Below are 22565 nucleotides of genomic sequence, written 5' to 3'. Positions count from 1 at the left end.
AATAAATATACCTTTAGGATGAGCCAGTTTAGCTTTGATGGCAGGACCTTCATCGCCGCAATTGGAATCATCTCCAGGTACACATCGATCTCCATTACCGACAATAGGCTCAGAATTAGTCGCAGGATCACGTACTTTCTCTAAAGTTATTACTCTTCGGACTTGGTGTCTTTCAGAGTCTGATATGTAAAGATATCCATCCGCTGGTGATATACACATATAGTATTGATATGCAACCTGTGTAGTCCTGAAATCAAAAGGTTTTTAAATGAAATATGAAGGATTTTGTACGGTCAATGTAGATTATTCCAAGGTTTATTATATAAAAAGAGGATTTGTTTTAAGTTTCACCAAAACTTACTGTAACTGAAGAACAGTGGTAACAACTCCCTCTGGGGTGATACGCCGTACAAGATTGAAATCGCCGACGTATAAAGAACCATCGGGGCCAGAAGTAAGTGCTGTTGGAGTCAGAAGACGAGCATCTGCCGCTTTGCCATTGCAATGGTCGGGACATTCCAAGGATCTTTGAAGGCCAGTACCCATTACCACCTATAAAAATAAAATTATTTTAATACAATCCTAAAGCAATAAATGACCACAATCAGCACTTGTGCCATGATCAAATAGATTTGTAATTACCTGAACAGTTCTGGGATATTGCTTCAAATGAAGCAACGCTCCATCACCCTTCTGCAGAATGCCTTCATGGAAGTTATAATGATGGTGTATGTCAAGACCCCATCCTCCAATGTCTGAGATGTCTACATCGAAGCCAGCAAGTGTAGCTGTCTGAGTTTCCCACACAATTGACGCACATGAAGTGTATTCGTATCCAATTGATATTTTGGCTTGAGCTTGCCCGTACACCTGAAATGCCAAAAACCTCAATTAATTTAGATTCAATTCTACGTTAAAACCACGTACAGCTGAATATATCAATCTAGATACTTTTACTTTTCACTTTGTTCTTGGTTACTTGAAAATCCAAAACTTAAACTTTCAGGTTCAGTTTACCTTTTGTTTATATACGTTTCGTTTATTCCATGCGAAGATATGTGTCAGATCAGGATCGGCTTCGTAGCTATGAGTGTGCAATGAGCCCTCAATCTCGACACGGACATGTACTCGGATTAGTGATGCCGGTACAATGCGTCGTGTGAGTTGAACATGTACGCATGACAGGTAACCAGCTGATTGAGATGAGCGGTATGTCAATTTCACTAAAGATCCCGGTAATCCGATGGACTCGCTTACGATCTGGAATTGTGAATAACCAAGCTATAAATGGTTTATAAATTGTTTCGTAATGTATGAACAACTTATTACAATTTACGGTTTTTTGTACCTACACTGAAGATCTTTTTCTATATTATTCTTCCTAATCTGAACAAATACAAAGTCAGCACGTTACCTGGGCCTCAGGGTATATGACGGTCGTGGTGGTAGCAGAAGATGCAGCAGGTGCCGCCAGTGGTGGTACAGCTACTACTTCGGGCCTAAGCCTCTCGTGATCATGAGCAGCACAAGGAGGTGTTTCTGATTCCCACCATTGAGGAATAGGAGACCAGTCGATACGAGGTGGAGCCCTGTTGATTGTCATTTTAAATGTCAGTAGGTACGAGTATGTTATGAACACTGAACCGTAAAAGAGGAAAACCTCATGAAAAAATAATAACTATTATTTCGTGTTTTGGTCTTCTTAGTTCCCGTCGTGTAATCAGCATTCATATTTCTTTTGCTTTTAATAATGTAGAACAATGACAAATTTTATCAGTATAATGTAACAAATCCAGTAACATGTTTTCAAAAAAACCTGTCTAAAATGAAAAGCGCTAAAATCATCGGGTACATAATAGATGAAGAGTAATTATACCTGGGAGTCGGTACTTTGACGTTATCATCGCTTAGTTCCATTTGCACAGGCGGCAACACGACGATCTGGTTCCAGGGTACGAAGACAGTCTTCCGCAGCGGCTTGAAGGGTGATCGCTGGAACTGCAGGGTCACGGCGCCTCCTCCATTCACCAACACGTCAAACCTGAAGTCCAGGTCATTATTTTCAAGAATTTGTTTAGCTTATAATACAGCTTTTGTGATGATGCATTAACCTTAATTAGCGTATACGTATTCTTGTGAAATTACTTGTATGTAAGATGTAGTTTCCTATTTGTAATCGAGTAATAATATCGAAATAAGAAAGGCTATTTTAATGCTTCCGGTGCAAAAATAATAGTTGCATTTATAAACTGGGTCATTCGCAATACCAGTTGTCATCCCACGTAAAGTAAATTGACTAAATCTTACTTAAAGACATATCTTTGGCGTCGATTGCAATCTAAATTGTTTCTGCTAGCAATTCTTCTAGAACTGCACTGTCATAACATCCTTTTAATTATTGGTTCCGTGGTTTTACGCTGCTATAAGCAAACTGTGGGTTCTTCAAATTACTCGCTTCGCTGCCCTCGTGGTTATAATTGCGGTCAGTGTTTATACTCGGACCTTTAGATGTTCATTCAATTGTTTCCGTTTAGATTCGGTCGCGGTTTTGCCTTTGCGAAACTCAAATTCTCTCCTTTTTAAAGCTGGCACCATGCAATTTAGATTGAAAAAAAAGGATAGCGTCATTATTTTTCGAAAGGAGCATTGTGATTCAAAACCTTCCAAGTTTAAATTTCAATATTAGTGTTTTCGAAATTTAAAGAACAATTTTTTTTTTTTTAATGTAATGCTTGTGTGAACAAATGAATACCGTATCTACTCGATTCTCTACACTGACGAGTAATAAACGCAAAAAGTCCTTTCGATTCATTTCCTGTTTATCGTTTTTAATGAACCCTTAAAACAATTTTCTTTTCATTAATTTAAGCTACGACGGACAATATTTTGTACCTTCTCTCTTTGTTTCTTTACGCCATTAATGAGAATTTGTTATCGGAACGTGTTTGGCAGGGGTTTAGTTTGATGATCAGCACTTCTAATAAAAGGAAAAAGTGAGACTTTTCCTCCAGTTACATTTTTTTAACAGCTCCGTGACGTTATTTACGATCTCTACGAAAAAATAACAAATAATTTACGTCGGTGAAATACTTCTTCTGAATTTCATTTGGAGAATTTTCAGTAAATTCGTGCTTCATTAATAAGAGTTTAAGATGGTTTGAAACTGACATAATTATAAATGTTCTTTTTATTATACTTGCTAAAGCTATTTTTGGTTTCGGAAGATGCGAAGTTGGATTGAATTGGGTATTCAAATAATACTTTTCCTTAATAGAATTTGTTTTATCCGTAATCAATTTGTTAAACATATTTTTTATAGCTTTTGTAGACATAACTCCAAAGTTACGATAATCGATTAGAAAAAGCTTAAACGTCACGTGTTATTTGATTACGTGTTCAAATAATACTAGTTTCGTTCCGCCGTCCAATTCGATTTCATACTCGATGCTTTTACATACAAACGTGTATGAGATATCTAAGACCGTGTCCGAAAATTAATGACTACTCAACTCACATGTCTATACAAATGTTAGTATAGTTTTTTCATCGAATATTTCTGTTTATCACGCTATGTTCACCAATTACTTTCTTAAGACAATTTTATACCATGACGCAGGGATTATCGTGACTAATAAGATTCTATTTTTCACGAGATAATTTGTTTTAACGATTGTTTTGACATAGCGCGTTTGTACGGTACATTATTGCTGTATATATTAATGTTTAGAGATAACTGTGAATCACCCTTTTAACCTAGCCAGAAATATTCGTGGTTGAATGGACCATTTATAGATTTTGTGACTTGTTACATTTGACTTATTTCTACTAGTGGTAAAGTGTTGTTCGACACAAAATCGAAGTAAATACAAAACAATTTAAAATACTTTTCGAACTAACGTTAGCCTACAAAGAGGTTTTCTTGGTACTAGAAAAATAGTTCCAGACAATGTCGATTCTTTGAAAATTACGCTTTAGTTTCTAGGGCTTCTATCATTTGTGTCCCAAAGTACTTACAAATGTCGGCATTCAAAATATAATATAAGCTTATTTTTGGTAAACATTCAATGAATTGATATCAGTCTATCTTCATCTTTATTATTTGTACGTAATTGAAAAAGGATAGACAAAAATTAAAAGTAATGACCTACATTACATATCAAAGGTCGCCGGCAAGGAAGTCACGTTTTGATTTCCAAAGGGTTCGTCAAGTGTGAACTGTCGTACTTCAATTATGGTATCAAGTACTATAAAACGAGGACTATCTTGTTGTCGCTGACAAAATAACATTTACATGAGGGCACTGTACATTATACGTACGTACATATTCTATGTTAGTAGTCAGTACAATATCGTATTGAGTTTAAGTTTTAGAGATATTTGTATTTTTGAAAAAAAAAAAGAATTAAAAGAATACTCCAAAAATCAGATTATTTAATTAGATCCTGAATATACTTTGGTTTTAAATCGATTTTTAATAGACTTTTCATTAGGAATCAATTAAAAAGCTCACGTATCATTTTAACATTCGTAATTGAATATTTATTTAATTTCACCAAATACGTTTGGCATAATTGGCTACGGTCACTTACACATTGAAAAAAAGAATAAAAAAAAACATTAATACCAACATTGAACATAAAAAGTCCAACGAGTCAACACGATCCACTGTTAACTAGGTCGCATTCTACATTTGAAAGTTGTAAACAGTGAATATGATATATTGGACACGCAACGAAAAAAAGTACAATTGAATTAATTGGTTTCTTTACGTGCGCGGGTAACGTAGAAGCTACTACGGCCATTACTGACTAACGAATACTATTTACTTCTGTAAAATGATCTTCTTGACAGGTACTGGCATTATCTTTTGGCAAGGAGTCTAGAACTTTTGAGGTACATTCTGGTTATTAAGACTTAGCTACCCTTAGGCACATTTGATTATAAAAGGAATTGTTATTTTTTTGTTTTTATCGTACGCTTAGGTACTATAACCAAAAAAGTAGAGGGAAATCGTAAACGATAGTAATGACGAATAATATAATAGGATAATAGCTTTTATTAAGGAAAATAGGTTTATTATCAGTTATTTGATGCTTGAGGACCTTTTAAGCGTACACGTTTTACTATTTACTTTGTAATGGTATTTAAGTACGCAAACATTTTGTGTATTAGTACAACCACGGCGTTTATTTTTTTAGAGATTGAGTACTAGAGCCTTTAATCGTTTTTGTCCTTATTCTTTACTGCGGTGCGATCTTTGTATTTTAAAGTCTTATAAGTATCATTCCACACAGTATTTATTATAACTTGTTTATTACTAACCATCCACCCTGTCTGGTGAGCGTAAATCCGAAGCGGGCTTCTCGATCGACGGAGACTCTGATGCCGATGATTCCAAGTCCTTGTGGCGAGACCACCTGCCCCCTCATCACGGACACGCGGCTGCACAGACCACCTCACGTCAGTTCGGGCCACGGAGCCACAGCACACAGCATTGAGAGATACGGTTCACACATCCTACACTCTAACTCTTAACGTTCAAACTAATTTAAATTAGGATTAAGATAGAAGAATATTTTTCGAATTAAGAACGCAAAAGAGCTATCGAAAAAAAAAGAATAAGCGTTTTTAATTTAATTCGGAATAATAAAATAAAAACAAAAGAGGATTATAACATTTAAAATATCTGATTTTATTGTGTCTATATCTACAACAGGAAAATTGCCCTAAAGTGTGAAACGTATCACCCAATGCACACCTTCGATCATAAAAAGTTGAGCGAGGTCTCGTGCTATGCTTCATTTAATAGTGTAAACGCTGTGAGAGTGAAGTAAAGTTTGAAAATAATATAAAAACAAAATAAATAAGAAGTCTTAGCATTGCACATTCTCGTATTAGGATCAGCTAAATCTAGGGCACATTTCTGTTTACATTTTAAATATCTGACCATTTTTAGAAAACAAATTAAAATTGAATTAAAATAAGATAGAAACAAAATCGTAAACGGAAATCTACCTAGAAAGGTATGTATGCATGTAACAGCTGCCACACAAACCATAGTCAATCAATTTTGTTATATTACTTCATGTTTGAATGTTCGTTTACATATTCATGACGGTTGAAATTGGTGCAAGAAATGTTCGCGAAACAACGATTCACATTGAAATTAATAGACATCTATGTTTGTTTTTGTTGTAATACTCAATAAAGTCACAATATATAAATAAAAAGTTTGATAGAAAATGGTTTTTACTGTTCGGGCGACGTGATCTTAATTTTACATGTAATTCAATGCCGGGGCCGCGATTCCCGCAGCGATTGTCGGCAGGAGGCGCAAAAAGCGTCTAATATACGACGTGAAAGCTGATATCACAGACGAAAATTTCAACGTTTTAAAACAGAACGGAATTTGCTGACGCGTTTTAAAGCAAAGAGAGATTTTAATGGCGTTTCATTTGAATTTTGCATTATTAAAAATAGCTATAACAAAGTCTGAGTGCTTCAACCGTGCAACTAAAATTTGTCTACAACACATAAATTATGTTGACTAAATGCACTTTCATTAAAAATGTCGCGGTGCAGAATAAGTACTGACATGTGAAATCAATAGTTCTAATATTTTTAGAAATGTGTCTAGATACAAGTTATAAACATGCTTAGGAAGATTCATAATTAAGTTCTTCATTCATGGTTTAGGAAATCAACATATTAGTGATATACAATAATATCTTCTCATTGAATTATTTGTATTCACGCTGGTGCTTTCAAGATATGCTACGGCAAGCATTGTGGCTACAAAATGCGTAAGCGAAAGCTTGTTAGCTAAGCCACAAACTTCGAAGTGTTTAAAATAAATTCGTTTACTAATCAAACCCTAACGGCGTCAAAAGCCAAAATACAATTACTTTTAGTATAAAACTAAGTTATCCTTTAAGAAAATTAGCGGTCAGTATTACTCGAAATAACAGTCATAAAATATTCTAGCGTGCGTAAGTAGAAACTATTTATTTTGCGGTGACACTCCTGAGCGCAAGTTATGATAAAAAATGTAATCCTCTTCATCTCTTTGTACGAAGGCCGTATAAAAATGGCATACGAGCCGCATAATAATGCTATAAGGTACGCTTATAAATATTATACCTAAGAAGAAACATTTAAAGTAGGTAGGCACCTCCCAAAACGTATCTGTAACAACTTACAGTAAAGTTTTAAACCATTATCATAATTATTAGTTCAGAAAAGGTGTATCTGAAAAGAGGATAAATAATTAATTAATTATTATTATGTTTCAGACAGTGATCATGAATTCAGCATTTTTTTGGAAACTATTTTAAAATAACATGACAATTAGAAACGTAAAAAACAACAAAAACTCAAAAATGTATATTAACATCGCTTTAAGAATTGTCTCCATGCTGTTTTAAAACCAAAATGCGGAAGATTCACTTTTTAATGCTTGTACGAGTACATTAGTCGACAATTCTTTAAACGATGAAACAATATTCAATAAGTACGTTCTTTGCACCAATTTCAAAGTGTAATAAAATGTCGTCAATGACTGATCAATGGAAGCGATGGTTGTAATGTACAATGTCGATAATTCTGCTATCATCTCGCTGTGAAGTAGTAGGAATACATTCAAATAAGTTGTGTTTTGGTTAGTTACAAAGGGTGAGGATCTAAACACATAAAGAGCTCGGGCGAAGGGTAGGGGGTTGGTTAACAGATGAAAGACGCAGACAAAGGGTAAGGAACACATAAAAGGGTAAGTTTATTTGAAGCTTAATTTGCGTGTTCGCTGAAATTTTGCTCAATTGATAATATACAATTCGCGTTTCGATTTGTATATTTTACAAGCCCTACACCTATCGATTGTGTTAAAAACGTTTAGCGTGAAAGCGTAAATGATTTTCCTAAGTTTCATATAGTATAACAAAATTATTTTATAGTATATATGTGAACTATAATATAAGCACAGTAGACGAGACAAATAAACAATACAAAATACAATTGTGACTGCGGCAAATCATATTTGAACGCTAGAGACGCGACGCTCACGGGCTGTTGGCGGTGCTTGATTTACGCTGAGATTGCGAGGATTTTGTCGCAGTCACACGAAAACATTCAAGACAAACATACAGATGTTACATACACATAGAGAATGAAACGAATACAGACAAAGGATTGAACGAAAAGTGAAAAAGCGTCAGTGGTACCGTTCGCGTGTCAGCTGTGAGACACGCGAAGGTCACCGGCATCACACTCATATGCAGGAGTCGCAACAAAAGGGAAGAGGTGAACAGATACTGAACACTGAGGGGCGAGGGCGGGCTGACTGACACTTACCATGGTGTAAAGGAATTCCAGAACTCGCTAGGAGTGGCGGACACACGGCGGCACAGGGACACAGAAAGACAGGACAGATTACTACACAGATACCTACATCCCTCAGTGCAACCCCACCCCGGTTTTGCAACCGCTCCGGCCGATTGCACTCGTCTATATGGTTACCTTGCGTTTTAACACTGTATCTACCGATGTATACTTTACTCATTACGAATCGATTCACAGACGAAGCCCGTTTGCATTAGAACAACACCACCGCTAGAAACGATTCTAACTAATGTTCATTAAAAATAAATTTAGAAAAGATTTTTTGCAGGTTGCACCAAAGATTGAATGTAGAGATTAAACATGCTGGATGGTGAATGCATGGAGGAACCCCGTCATGTGGTACCTATTAACAAGGGCTGATGGAACAAATGCCAGAACGCAATATAACCACTCTAGACTTAAAACTTAAATAAAATAGTGAAGCGGCTCGTGTTTTAATGCAAACAAACTTTTTGAGGCGCTTTTGCATATTAAGCGAGGTGGGTTGACTACTTTTATTATTCAGTTTTGCTTTGTCTTATTTATTTAAGAGATCGTTCGAGTTTTATCAACGCACACGGTATAAAGTATGGCAAATAAAAACTTTGAGAATTCCATTACGAACTTAGATCATGAAACTTGCATCTATGCTTTTTAGTACGAAAAAAAAATCAAGCGATTTCTACTTAAGTTATTGTTATTGCAGCCGTTATTGCAGATATAGGTATCAGTAATCTAGGCAACGCTTTCATGATTCAAGTTTTTTCTTGCTGTACCTTATTTTGAAATATTAATTTATTTATATACTGTGAAGACAAACAAAACTGTTCGAAAGCCTTTGAGCGCTTGATTTATTTCTAATTTCATTTTGTTATATTCATAATACGCTTTTATTTTGTTTAGACAAACAGGTAGGGTTAGACACACACAAGGGATGAACATTAGACAATACACAACACATCGGATCTGGTGTGAAAAACAAATAAAAAAAACTCAAAATCAAAATAATAAATTCAAATGTAAAACATAACCATGCTAGGATCGCAAACAATAATGTTTATTTTTTTTACACTCGAGAAAACAGAGGAAAATCAAAACACTTCCACCAGATGAGAAAATAAATTGTAATTTATAAAAGTATTGTTGTCAATTAAATTAAAATAACCACACCAAATCCTCGGAGAGGTTTAGGAAGATGAGCGGGATATTATATGGTGAAGGTGCTAGTTCCTAATTAATTTTATGTCGTAATGAATTTTGTATCTTCTTCTGACGGTTATACATTACAGTACGGCGATGATATCACGGATCTAAAATCATTGTAAAGTGCAAATATAATTAATTCATGAATTGTGCAAAACCGACAGGTCAGTCCTAATCCAACTGGTGCAAAAGATATCGTTAAGATTTCTGTTTACTGATCCTATAATGGTCAATATTTTGTTAGTACTAACGACATCTTTTACGTACATGAAGTGATTTGGTGTTTGTTAAATAAATAATTACATGTATTCTTACACTAGACATACCTCTCAGAGTATTCGTCCATGTGTGCGTAGCTCTGGACAGAGTTTTCTTCGATGAGGAATTTGACGCGCTGGTAAAAGGATGCGGTGACTGAGGGCGGCTGTTTTCTGAGGAGCACTTCTACGGGATCGTTGGAAGCTAGGCACATGATGTGCTCGGCGCATTCAGGCCGACTGCAGCATTCCGAGTCCGAGCAGTCCGTCATGCCATCTTCAAAACGGTAGTGCCATTGTCAAGTGATTGCCAATAGGTGGTTTTGTTAGTTTTCGAAATTTAATTTGGTGTTAGTTTTGTACCTATTTGGCTGTAAAAGAGAGGCACTTACCTTCATCATTGTCTTCGTTGTCATTGCAAGAGAGTTCGAGAGCGATAGAGCAGTCGGTGCCGGCCCAGCCGTCGGCGCAGGAACATCGGTACACGCCATCCTCCAGCAGACATTGGCCATGACGAGAACAGCCATTGGGACAACCAGCTAAGTACATTAAAAAGTTAGTCAAGCAGTCAATAATAATTAAATATCGTAAAACAAAAAGACACACTTGTATGAAATACAAAATATTGTAATTTGTATGAAATGAACACGTTGTATGAAATACGTAACATGGTGTTTAATGGGAATGAAACTTACGCAAAGTACAATGTCGACCATTCCACCCTTGCGTACATACACAAGTGCCGTTCTTGCATTGTCCGTGATCATGACAGCGGGTGTCACAAGGTCTTTGGTCACACATGGAGCCAGTCCAACCATCATCGCAACGGCAAACGCCTTCAGCACAAACTCCATGCGGTCCGCAGTCCAAAGAACATACCACTGTAAATTTAAAGTAAGTTGAAATAATATAGATATTAGCATACGGCGAGGCATAGGCTATCTCCCATATAGGGAAGGTTGGAGCATTGATCACATGGATGTTGATTTCGAATCAAACATTTGGAAATCCACCTTTCCTTACGATTTTTTCGTTCACTTTATGCCAGTGGCGTAGAATAATTAAGAAACTTTGAAAAACCCCCATTGCTACTTCGTCTGCGTCGAAAGCTAACCTGTCTCTCGCGCATACAAATCCATGCACAGAACTGCAAGACCATACTTATATTTAAACACGAAAAATATATTGGTTTAAAGTTCTACCTTGAGAGCAATCGTCTCCAGTGTAAAGTGGGTCACAGACACATCTTCCTGCATCAAGGTCATAGACACCGCGTTGGGAACATGCCGGCAGGCAACGTTGTACCCTAGCATCACGCTCACTGCAGGAGGCACCGCGCCATCCCGCCCGGCATACACATCGTCCACGCACGCACGATCCGTGACCGCCACAAGTTGGATCCAGGCAATCCTCTAAAATAGTTAATGCAATTTTAGTATTTGAGCAGGAAAATTATTTTTATAATCTTATAGGTCATGTTATGTTACCTTCATCGCACTTCTGTCCTTTCCAGCCAGCTTTACAGTGGCAATGGCCGGCGATACATTGACCTCTTCCGGAACAGTCGGCAGGCTCACAGTCGTGTGCTGGAACGTCACATTCCGGGCCCTTCCACCCTTCCGAACAGTGACATACACCACCTGCATACGCACCGTGTCCCGAACAAAGAACTGGGCACACACCTGCGAAAATAATTGTGAGTAATAACTTACGCACGTGCTTGCAAAAAACATAGTTTTGTTTTACATTATTCACTAGTAACGTACTTTTTGAACAGTCATGTCCTTCATAGCCGTCAACACAATCACATTTTCCAAGATAACAGGATCCATGGCCGGAACAATCATCGGGGCAGGAATTTGTAACACCTTCAGCTTCAGACACGATCATTTCAACGTTGTGTGGTTGCAGCTCATCGTTGTATACTGAGATAAACCATCTCCCCGTGTCCAAGTACTGTAAGATGCTAACGTTCACTCTCATATCCGTTGACCTTTTGCTTATCGTATGATTCCATTTTTGAAGCGGACTAATCGTGCTCAGAAGTGCATCCCAATCATTAAGGCTACTTTCAAATGGATCTTTATCTCTGAACGAACTCCGCCTCCGTCTTAGTCTGTGGTCAACTCTACCGCCACGTATAAATTCTACAAAGTCGTACTGAGTTACGCTAGGAGCCACATTTCGTCTACCATATACGGCGAAATTAGCTCCCCAGGGAACCGTGAAGTTAAGGCTAACGTAGGCGGGCTGTTTGTTGCGGAATTCAGAACTCCAAAATTGGTAAGCAGGTATAGTTGCACTGTGTAACTCGTCGAATTCTCTAACTTCTAAAGCGGGTGACCAAGGCGGTGGAGCAGCTTGTTGAGCTTGTTGTGGTATCACTACTGACTCTAATGCTGCTTCTGCTGTAGTTGACCACCCGCCTATAGAAGATGTTGATATTGATTCTGTAAAAATATAAATTATTCATTAAATGAACTGAATACATTGCATTTTTTGACCTAATAAATGGTATTGACATACCGTCTGAAGGTGATGACGTTGATAATGCATCTCTTATTCCTTGTGCGTGTGTTACTGCTTTCACATCTTGTACCAAAATGCAATTTGAATTGTCTATATTACTTTTAATTGACGATAACGCTGAAACAATACAAAAAAGAAATTAAATGAGGTGTTTGACCACATTATTTACTTAGTATATTTTTACAACACCAATACAAAAATTATGTTCAAGATTAAAATCTTATTCTCGAACCCGGTCATCCAATTAAGTTTCCGTTAAGTTTGCTTCTTATCAACGTCTAGCATCGATAATACCCAGTAGCCGACTCGTAATTCTATTAGGTACATTTCACACAACGTTGCTTTGGGCGTTATATGTTACGAAACGCGACACAATGAGAGACGCTGTTTTCAAGTTTAAGAGGTGCATGAATGCAGGGTAGGCGACGTGATGTCCCGTCGGGTTTTAATTAAGCGAAGCACGGCTGTGCTGCATTTTGTGGCGGTGTGACGGAGCGATTGGTTCCACTGCCGCGGGCCGCTCTTGCCGGCACGTAGGTGGCTTAGCGACACCCAAACGCTTCTTGCTCAGGAGAATGCTGTTGTCTCCAAATTATGTGACAGTAACTGGCTATCGAATCAATCATAGAACGCAGTGCTACGCGATCTAATTTGATCATTCTTCACGGTGTTAACTACGAAAAGCACGGGCTTGGACGACACGAGTCATCAAAAATTACTATTTATTTTGTATCTACTGATGCGTAAAATAGTTTCTTATTCTTGGACGAAATTTATTAAAAGTTATTTACGACCAGATTTATCTCTTAAAGCCAATAAAAAGTTTGTACGTATGTATATTTTCCCTTTAATGGTTGGGTTGAATACTCAATAGAAACTGCAAGGGAGCAATTGAATGTCAGTAATGTAAAGAGAATTTATTGCGTTCATTTATTAGTTTTGTAAGAAGCTCACGATCGGTCAGGATTTGTGCTCGGATGGGGATGCAACATTTATTTGTTTCGGAGCGTGCGCAGGATGTGCGCCTAATATGCGCCGCGTTGCGTCAAGGGCAATATATCAATCCTTATAGAGTTAATTGACGGAACCCAGATTTTGTTCGGCTAATTAACATGTTCAGTAATTTGCCGAAGGACATAACATTTGTTTTACTAATATTGTAAGTCTTTTATTGAATGCTTTACCCTTAAGAGTGTTCTGCTATACTCTGAATTCGTGCACATAACCTCGGCGGTGTCGGAGCAATTAAGTTATCTCGGGTTCCAACTGTTGCCTATCTATCCCCAAGATTTACTCTCAGATAAGATCACGAAACGTTGACGCCATTTGGCCGCTTGCGCTTAGGATTGGACAATTTAACTTTACTATGCCATATCGAGGGTAGATAGTTGAACGACAATAACCTTTATCGGCTTAACAACCAATAGTTAAGCAGGCAATTTATATTCAGTGATGATAATACTGAACGCGTATGTAGAAATGGTTTTAAAATCATACTTCAAATATGAGATATATTGAATTGAGCGACATGAAGCAGTAAAACATGTCTAGCGCGTTGCCCCGCATTTAATATTGATGGTATGGAAATACGTCGATATTTCCGAACATCTAATTTAAATCAATATTGATATTGGATGTTGGTTAAATTTTAAACAATGATATCATAATGTTTACGACTTTTTTATAGTTATCAAGCTACAAAACGGTAGCAAAGTCGCAGCGTTGAAGTATTACGGATGAAATATTTGCTAGATTATTTACTCAATGCCAAGCAAAATATGACAATGTGGTAAGTCGCGACTTTTCCGATGATCCCTCGTAAAAACTATAAATTTTCTATACAGACGACGGCGGGTAGGAAATGGAGGGTGCTTGTGACGAGGTCTCCGGTCGCGATGCATGCGACGATTGTGTGCAGATGGACGATGTTTGCTATCTCTACTATTTTTCGAGTTAATACAATTTATTGTAATACGATTCAGTATAGATTGCATCGTGCGTTGGGGGAGCGAAACTCGTTTGATGGAGTCCTGGGGGACGGACGCGCCGTCGCACATTCTCGTATTAGTCACGTGATAAATCTTCCCGTGTTCATGTGCGCTGTCTCCTTTCATTACACGGGATATCTAATATCATTGTCCTTGTTACTTGCGCATGTTAACTGCGTTCGCACGAGGTCGCGGTTTGTTTGCCCCATTTTCTCAGTGGAGACAAACAAATCTAAAATTTGATTACATCATTGGTACTAAAATCTCGTCATTAAAGGCAGTGACTTTATATACAAGTGAGTTATTGACTTCTGCTTCTATTTGTGACGTGGTTTTACGGGAAGTTTACGAGTCGAGTGATATGTGAGACACACACCATCGTAAAATAACAAACTTATAACATGTTAATTAGCATATAGGAAACGAAAAACAAATTGTTTTCTTGTACAATCGTTAACATTTTTTCGATATGTTTTCATTTTATAAAGTGTCACTGAACTTCCAAATTCTCAGCTCTCTAATTGGTTTAATTCTCGAATTTTATTGTAGTCTTGCGACTTATTAAAGCAATGTTTTTTTGGTTACTGTTAACTATGGCGGGGAGCCTACGTACACTAGTTGAGTATTAAATTATTTTTATAATAAAAGCATTACGTACTGCGTCAAACACGCGCGAACCACTTGAAAAGCGTTAATGCTCGACATAGAGTGAGCTTTAATAAAACATTTGGGGTCCTCACATTTTCAATTACATTAAAAAGTTGACGGTGCTGTATTTGCCCCCATTCATACAACACACGAGTAATGAAGGGTGCAACAGATGGTTTACATTTTTTCATTACATCACTAAAACTACCGGCGCAAACCATGAGATTTATGTCGGATTAAACTAGAGACCCGCTTTTTATTTGATACAAATCCGGAACGCCAGGAGGCGTGTCAGAAAAATATTTTATTATGTTTTTGAAACGTGATTATAATGAAAGCTTTGTAAAGAAAAAGCATGGATACTTGTTTGATTTAATATACATATAAATAGGTAGCATTTAACAGATTCATTGGTTTAGATATTATCGTAAGGGAATCTAAATGTGGTAATTTCGAGACGTGTGTGTCGTTGTATTAGAAAAAGGTACATATATCGTTTTGAGTGGACAGGTCGCCGGTGACCGCAGTCACCGTCGATGTGGTACATGCCGCCTTATCTCCTGGCGGTATAATTTAACGGGCTTCTAAACGAACTGAGATTGGAAGCGATAAGCCTCATTGACTAGAGACACCTTACATCGACTCGTTTCATTACATTACTTTCAAGAAGCATCGATTGAATTTATTTTATTGATCCTTTATTAAACTGTTATGTGAGGATAATCTTCGTATACCCATAGGAAAGGAATGGTACATTTTGTGATTGTACAAAAGCTATTCTCAGATTTTGTCGAAAATGTGGGAATGTGGAAGAGTTACTAACAAAAAATAGCTTACCCAAGTGCGTATAAAAATGGAAAAATAATAATTTTCAATAATTTGGGCTAAATAAGAAAAATACGAATCCGTTTTGTAAAACTACTGTAATTACTACCAAACCGGTTTTTATGTGAGTTCTCCAATAATGCAAAAAAAAAAAAAAATAGTTTTACGTAAAATCTAGCTTCATCCAGCTCATTCGTCTAAATAGTAAGTCTGATTAACCCGCCAGTGCTCGCTTCATATATACGTATGTAAATAAGTTTTTGTCTCAGTTGTGGCAGTGGAACGTTGCCGAAACAAGTGAAGTAGTTAGTGGCTCGTAGCGTGCTCCGAGCGTATTATATAGTGTTTGATCAAACTGTTTAGTAGAACGCCGGCTTAAGTTAAATTGAAACTATAGTTTAGAACGCAGAAGCGTTTATAATTACTATTCTAAATAAACTTTTAAATTATTATTTTGTTGGGAAAACTTTTGTAATGTAAATATAACTTGATTGAACGAAAGTAAGTGTTGTCGCTAAACGGACGGAATTAAAATACAGATTAGAATTAAGTACGTGCCAATATTATAGTTATGTATTTTTATATATAGTTTCATTTCTTCCTTTCTTGTTGTTATTGTCATTGTGGAAGCGTGACAGCGCAATACATAGTTACAAAGCGGCATCTCTCTTTCACAATCCACATAGATCTTCAGAATATCAAACAAGTTAAATATCTATTTTCGATGTAATTATAACTGTATTAACGTTTGTAACGCAATCATAGTCAAGAACACTTTATAATAAAGATATTTCAAAGGCCAGTTGGTTGAGAGCAGTGTTAACCAAACAGTTTACAAATAGACAGGATAATAAGCAGCTGGAAGACTCCATGTTTGTCTTACAATCCAAGATTAGAACAAAGATTATTGTATAAGAAAGTGAACACTACATAATATTCGTTATAGCTTTCTATAGTATCACGACGCGCTTGTATTGTTATTGCAGTTAAACAAATACCCTATTACCGGAAGCAATTTAATTTTGTATAAATGATCATTTAAGTCCCTAATTGAGTCCCTATTAGGGACATAATTTGCCATCGCGGCCACCCTCGCCTCCATTTTGAAAGACGTCGCTTGAAGGGAAATAAACAAAAGTCATTTCCCGACATTACAGCGAGTGAGCACTTTTAGCGTAAATGGCAATGCGGCTGTGCACCCAACGACATATTGTTTCTACGAATGCTTCACTGTTATACGGGATTCGCGTGTCGTGCCCAAGTAGGTGCCAGCCCGATATACGTATAGCCGCCACAACCAACTACAGCTCCTACCTAACATCCACTACCACTTAAAACGTTACGACTTCGACTACCTTTTAACTACACTAAATTAAGGAAACATTTGTAAGCTCTTTAAATGCAATTCTGCTGTTATTGCTTTATTGGAAAGTTAGTATTATTCCCGCCTTAGTCTTCAGTTAAACGTTTTTCCTTAAAGAAACGTGAGGAATTTGCGGGACTTGAGTCGCCACATTTATACGACTCTTAAGCTTGTTTCCTTTTCTTATTCTGCCAAATAACCTCTCTGCGACAATGTCAGTAAAAACACATTCGTTCTTCACCCTCGTTGGTCTCGAATTTCCGAAATAACTTCTTTGAGAGAGCTTACGCCGTTAAAGAATGGAGTTTTTTTAACACTTTCGTTTTTTAGGGTTTGCAATGTAACTCGAAAATCCAATGATGACCTAAAGCTTTCATGTTTTATGTGAGTAGAATACACCGTAGGGATGACTATGTCTGTAATAACAAGTTACAAAGAATACAGTCATTATCGTTCGAGTTGTTATAGTAATTGCGAGGGCTCGGCAGGGTAAACGTATGTTCGAATATAGGCCACAAGTATTGCGTCGTCGTCGGTCGCGACCCGTGACGGGCTCCATGTTATTTTTGTGTAGCCTCGTGTGCCTGCGGTTTGGGAGAAGTGCTGGTGATCGCTTACAGATAATAGCCTACTTTACTTAATGGTATCTCAGCTGAGCAATGTTCTCATACTTTTACTATAATTTGTATGGAGAGATCTGTCCAGTTTAATTGAAATAGTGTACGATCAAGCACGTATTTTGCTTTAAAACTTATTTTAAGTACACTTCTGACTGAACTGTATCGTAGGTCCTTTATGTAGTTTCGTGTCTTTCCGTCGTTAACGTAAATGCTTCTGTAACATGTAGGTACATTCTGTGCGGCAATAAGCATTACATGCAGTTGAGAGAATGTGCCATTCCATTAGATATAAAACGTAATGTATTGTTTTATTATACCGCAAGAAAGGAATTAGTTGTTCGTCGTTAAATCAAACAGGGATTTATTTTTGCGATTTATGAAGCATTACGTATGTATAAATTATGATTGGTCGTTTGGCGGGTACGCAGGGATTGCGAGTGGCTGATGTATTCGTAGTGAAATAACATGGGACGTGGAAGTGTAAGATAATTTATAACGGCTGTAACACGGGCGCGGGCTCGAGGCACGCAGCGCGCGTTGCCTTACGTTAGGCGCATCATTTATATTTTTCTGATGTTTGTTTTGTTTTTTACGAACCTCTCTGTGGAAGCCGGCTACGAGATCTAAACAAAGAATATACAAGACTAATGGTCAACGTCTGTTTTCATCAAAACATCAATGTTTAATCAACTCATTTGAATGCATGAAGTGAATATTTGAATTTATCACCTTTCGTAATTGAGTTTTGGTGATGGACACGTTCTTTTTTTCTATTATGATTCGGTCGTAAAACCATAAATGCATAAAAGTATTTTTATGGGTGTTTTCCGTTACAATGATTTTGAATTACCCAAATAATTATTTTTTGATGCATATGTTTAGACATGAGTTTACGACGTCTATTGATTGACTCTCCATATAATAAATACTTTGCTTACACATAAAACATTTATGCCTAATAATGGCTATACATGTTAGCAATGCAATGAAGAATGTTGCTAGTAACCTTATTTATTGGTAATCTCAGCACCATAATGGGTTGCAATTTGTAGAAGTCAAAGTCATTTTTGCTACTGTTTCTGTGTAGAGTTAAGTCCGAGGGACTATATAATCTTGTGTAACCCTCGAGGGCGATTCCTTTGTCGGTTTCCAATCATACAGTACGAGAACTTGCCCCTTAATTGGATGGAATCCCGCTTCAGGCACGATTCGGCATTAAGGGGATAAAAGCATACGAGTGCAATTTTACATTGCTTTGTAATCTGGTAAAACAATCAGATTGGTAGCGCAAGGATTAGGCTCAGACATGTAATAATGCTAATAGTTTTAGTCTGCATTTGTATTTGAAACAACAAACGGTATGGAAGGCAATATTTTTTGTACGACAACAAAGGTATTTCAACCGCCAACATTTTGTGGTTTTGTTATACCGCAGCCGGTTTGGGCCATAGCTAAATTAAATTACTTTTGAATCAAACGTGGGAGAGTCATATTTACTAAAAAGCTTACCGATACCGATATTTACGAAAACAATTTATTTCATTTCGGTAACACCGGAATGGAGTTAACCCCACATGACGTCATTATAGTAACAATAAACTTTTGTCTCATCCGAACGAAGCCCATACACTACCGCTAATGGATTGTGAAAGAATAATGTTATGAATATTCTAATCGGCATTCCGAGCGAGTTAATAAAAATACTGTCTTAACGAGAGAGTTCCCTACGTCCCGCTGTGATTTTAGAAACAAAGATGTATCGTCAATGTTACTAGTTGGATATTTCAATATTAAATAGACATGGGCTTGTTGCTGTCCAGTTAAAATTGTCATTGGGAGTCGGAGTTCGTTAACTGTACAGACTTTGATAAATCATTCAGAAATGTAGATTGCGGCGTAGTCCCACTGCAGTTGTATGCATTATGTAGATATTATGGATACTTTATACTTAACAATAAATTCAGAAGTACGAATAACTGGAGTCTGCCAGCTCATAAGTATCAGGCCGCAACTTTTCAATCAAACTTAAGTACAGTAGTTATAAGTTTCCGAAGTTGAGAATTGCAACAAGCTTCTTACTTAATGGACGAAGACGCATGGATTGCATAATAATAAAAGTTTGAATGCGACAATATTGTAACAATATGGTTTTCAGTTAATTGAATATTATCGACGATATGCAGCTTTTTTATTTTATGATGACGCGACTTTGATTTAGGCTAGGCATAATAAATAATTAACATCCGGGTTCGGTGATGAGTAATCCAATAATTTAATACAATACTTATAAAAACTTACCTATAAAGTAGGCGAGCATCGCCGCTAAGATGACGCAGAGGCAGATCATGGTAATGGCGAGACATTTCCACGTGCAGCGATGTTGACACCGCTTGTCTATGTGGAAGCGGGATGGCGAGTAGACGGGCACGGGGCTCGGCTGGCTGGCCCGCAGCGGGAATACCGGCATCACCAGCGGCTGGTTGGCGAGCTGGCAGTGCCCGCTGCCCAGCGTGCCGCCGCCCATCCCGCTCGACATCGGCGCGCCGCCCAATCTGTGGCACAACATACTACAATTAAAGCTAAAGTCAGCTGTCCAAGTCAATCTTATTCAGGTGATTATATTTATCTTCGATCCGTTGTACAGATGTAGAGCTGTAATAAATGTGTTTACCGAAAATAATATATTGGCTTTCAACGAGTTTTACTCTTTTGCCATTCTGTACAAAAGTAATGAAAGACTATAATAAAAAAAATATGTCGCCTGCACTTAATTTTTTTTTATCGCATCTTTACATCATTATAAAAATGTAATTTTGTATGACATCCTGAAAAATAGAATATTCTTTGTTGTTTGTTTATACAAAATTTTATGGTTTCTCTACTTCGCAAACAACGGTGACGTTTATTAATTGGATTTTAAGAACTGGGTCAATTTTTTACTTTTCAACTAAGAAGTTTCAGAAACGGAGGAGAAGAAAATACAAATAATATGTCAAAACTTTTCAAAGTAGGTGACCTGATTGTCAGTAAATTGAAAAAAAATGTTGGATTTCTATTCCGTACTGATATTAAATCGCCTTATGGTGGCTGGAAAAACAAGTTTCCGTTGTTTATCTCAGGTAGATGTGAACTCGTGGTGTCGATGTCGTAACATGTTATGCCCAACTGTCGGTGAAGCGAATCTCTGCCTCGCGCCATATGGCGCTTCTTTTATTAAAGTCCCCGAAGACAATCAAAACGTATCATTACGGGGAATGCCGGCAAAAAACGTCGACCGAAGCGTTTAAACACGTCCGCCCTGCAGACCATTAATCAATTATCCGAACTTCACTGTCACGACTAAATTTAAAGGCCGGAGCTGAGAACATATGGCTCGGTCCGAGGCGCTCACCAACTGACGCCACTATAATGACCTCTCGCATAAAGGAATAAGCAAAAAGAGAATAGAAATAATTGGAGCAAGTTTAGCGAGAACGAAGCGTGACTCCTAAAGGGTTTGTTTCGAAGAGGCTCTTGACTGTAATTTTCTTTTGAATAGCGGCCGAGAAGCCCAAGGAACGTTCGGAAGGACGAATTCATTAAAACGTGTACAGAAATCACAATGCTCCGGCACGCAGACTTTGGCCTTAAATGGCTTTTAGAATGTCCGCCGCCTTTGTATATTATGTGCACTTTGTATATAATACTTTCATCACTTTCAACTTTTGATCCTGCACATTTATTGGCCCCTGTGCAAGTTTGTTTTCGTGACATCACCAAATTTCCATAATAATAATAAGAGTCTTTTTCAATATGACTTAGAATATTTTAGCTTGTACTTAATATTGACCATTCATAAAGCAATTTCCGAAAATTGCTAGTCGAACACCATTTCAGACCTGTTCTCTTAGATTTTTTCATTTCTGTTATGAAGCTAAGTTGTGGTTAACCATCGCATTAAAATAAATTAAAATAAGTGCCCATTCGAATTATTAAATAAAAGTTAAGGAATGTATAATTAGCGATAGAATAAAACAGGCTATTAAAATATGGGCGTTACTACAAGTTTAACTTTTTATATCGTGCTTGTTTTGATTGGGAGTTTTATTGCTTCCAAAATAGTATACCATTAACAACTGTTGCTTGTTAGCATAAATAAGAAACAAATGCAATCAATGTTAAAAATAATATGGTAAATTCTACAGAGAGAACCGGTGTTTCAAATATTGCCGAAATTTCCTAGATAACTGTATCCGAAATTGTTTTTTGAGCCCATCATCATCATAGTAATGGATTTTATTGTTTATAATCTTACATTGCTATTACCTACCGGTAAGAACAACGACTGAACGATACCGAAATGAGGCGAATGCTCTCATTCTGTTTTTGTCAGAAGAAATTAGTGGTTTTGTAATGAAATCTTGCGCAATACCGCAATGCGTTCGTTTCGGAACGGATGCGAGAATTCTATTTTACGACCATGAAAGTTCCTCTTTCAAATAAAGAAGATCCCTCGCAGGAGAGAGCCGACTAAGACAATTAACGAGGCCGACGACGGCGTTATTGTAGGACAATGCTGCGATATTTCAAGCGGCGACGGCGACGTGTCGGACGGACGGGCGTTTGGCGAGATTTTGACGGGCTTTCGTCGCGCGTGAGCTCTTAATGAAGCGGTAAATAATGAGCAGAGGTGTAGAGCCGTGCGAGGGCCGTGACTAATTAACGTAAGTACCAATTTTGTATACACGAAAAGATGCATCAACATATAAGCACAATGATT

At 37.3% G+C, this 22565-nt stretch overlaps 1 protein-coding gene across 7 annotated transcripts in view; it reads right to left on the bottom strand.

The window, feature by feature from the left end:
- LOC113508401 (teneurin-a) overlaps positions 1–22565 on the bottom strand; it is a 108735-nt gene that overhangs the window by 5453 nt on the left and 80717 nt on the right. For 3 of the 7 annotated variants that reach the window (XM_026891419.1, XM_026891414.1, XM_026891418.1), the window contains 16 exons: positions 20105–20358; positions 12360–12479; positions 11600–12283; positions 11321–11515; positions 11036–11245; positions 10529–10714; positions 10226–10372; positions 9903–10110; positions 8347–8373; positions 5323–5442; positions 1877–2041; positions 1415–1589; positions 1018–1260; positions 643–870; positions 362–552; positions 12–247 (listed from right to left, as the gene is read on the bottom strand). In XM_026891419.1, coding sequence (XP_026747220.1) covers positions 12–247; positions 362–552; positions 643–870; positions 1018–1260; positions 1415–1589; positions 1877–2041; positions 5323–5442; positions 8347–8373; positions 9903–10110; positions 10226–10372; positions 10529–10714; positions 11036–11245; positions 11321–11515; positions 11600–12283; positions 12360–12479; positions 20105–20358 — 3389 coding nt within the window. Of the gene's footprint in view, positions 1–11; positions 248–361; positions 553–642; positions 871–1017; positions 1261–1414; positions 1590–1876; positions 2042–5322; positions 5443–8346; positions 8374–9902; positions 10111–10225; positions 10373–10528; positions 10715–11035; positions 11246–11320; positions 11516–11599; positions 12284–12359; positions 12480–20104; positions 20374–22565 lie in introns of all 7 variants that reach the window. The other 4 variants (XM_026891413.1, XM_026891417.1, XM_026891415.1 and 1 more) reach the window with 3 other exon arrangements.

This window comes from Trichoplusia ni, chromosome 2 (assembly GCF_003590095.1).
Source record: "Trichoplusia ni isolate ovarian cell line Hi5 chromosome 2, tn1, whole genome shotgun sequence".
Taxonomy (NCBI): Eukaryota; Metazoa; Arthropoda; class Insecta; order Lepidoptera; family Noctuidae; genus Trichoplusia; species Trichoplusia ni.
This window is presented reverse-complemented; position numbering and strand designations above follow the sequence as displayed.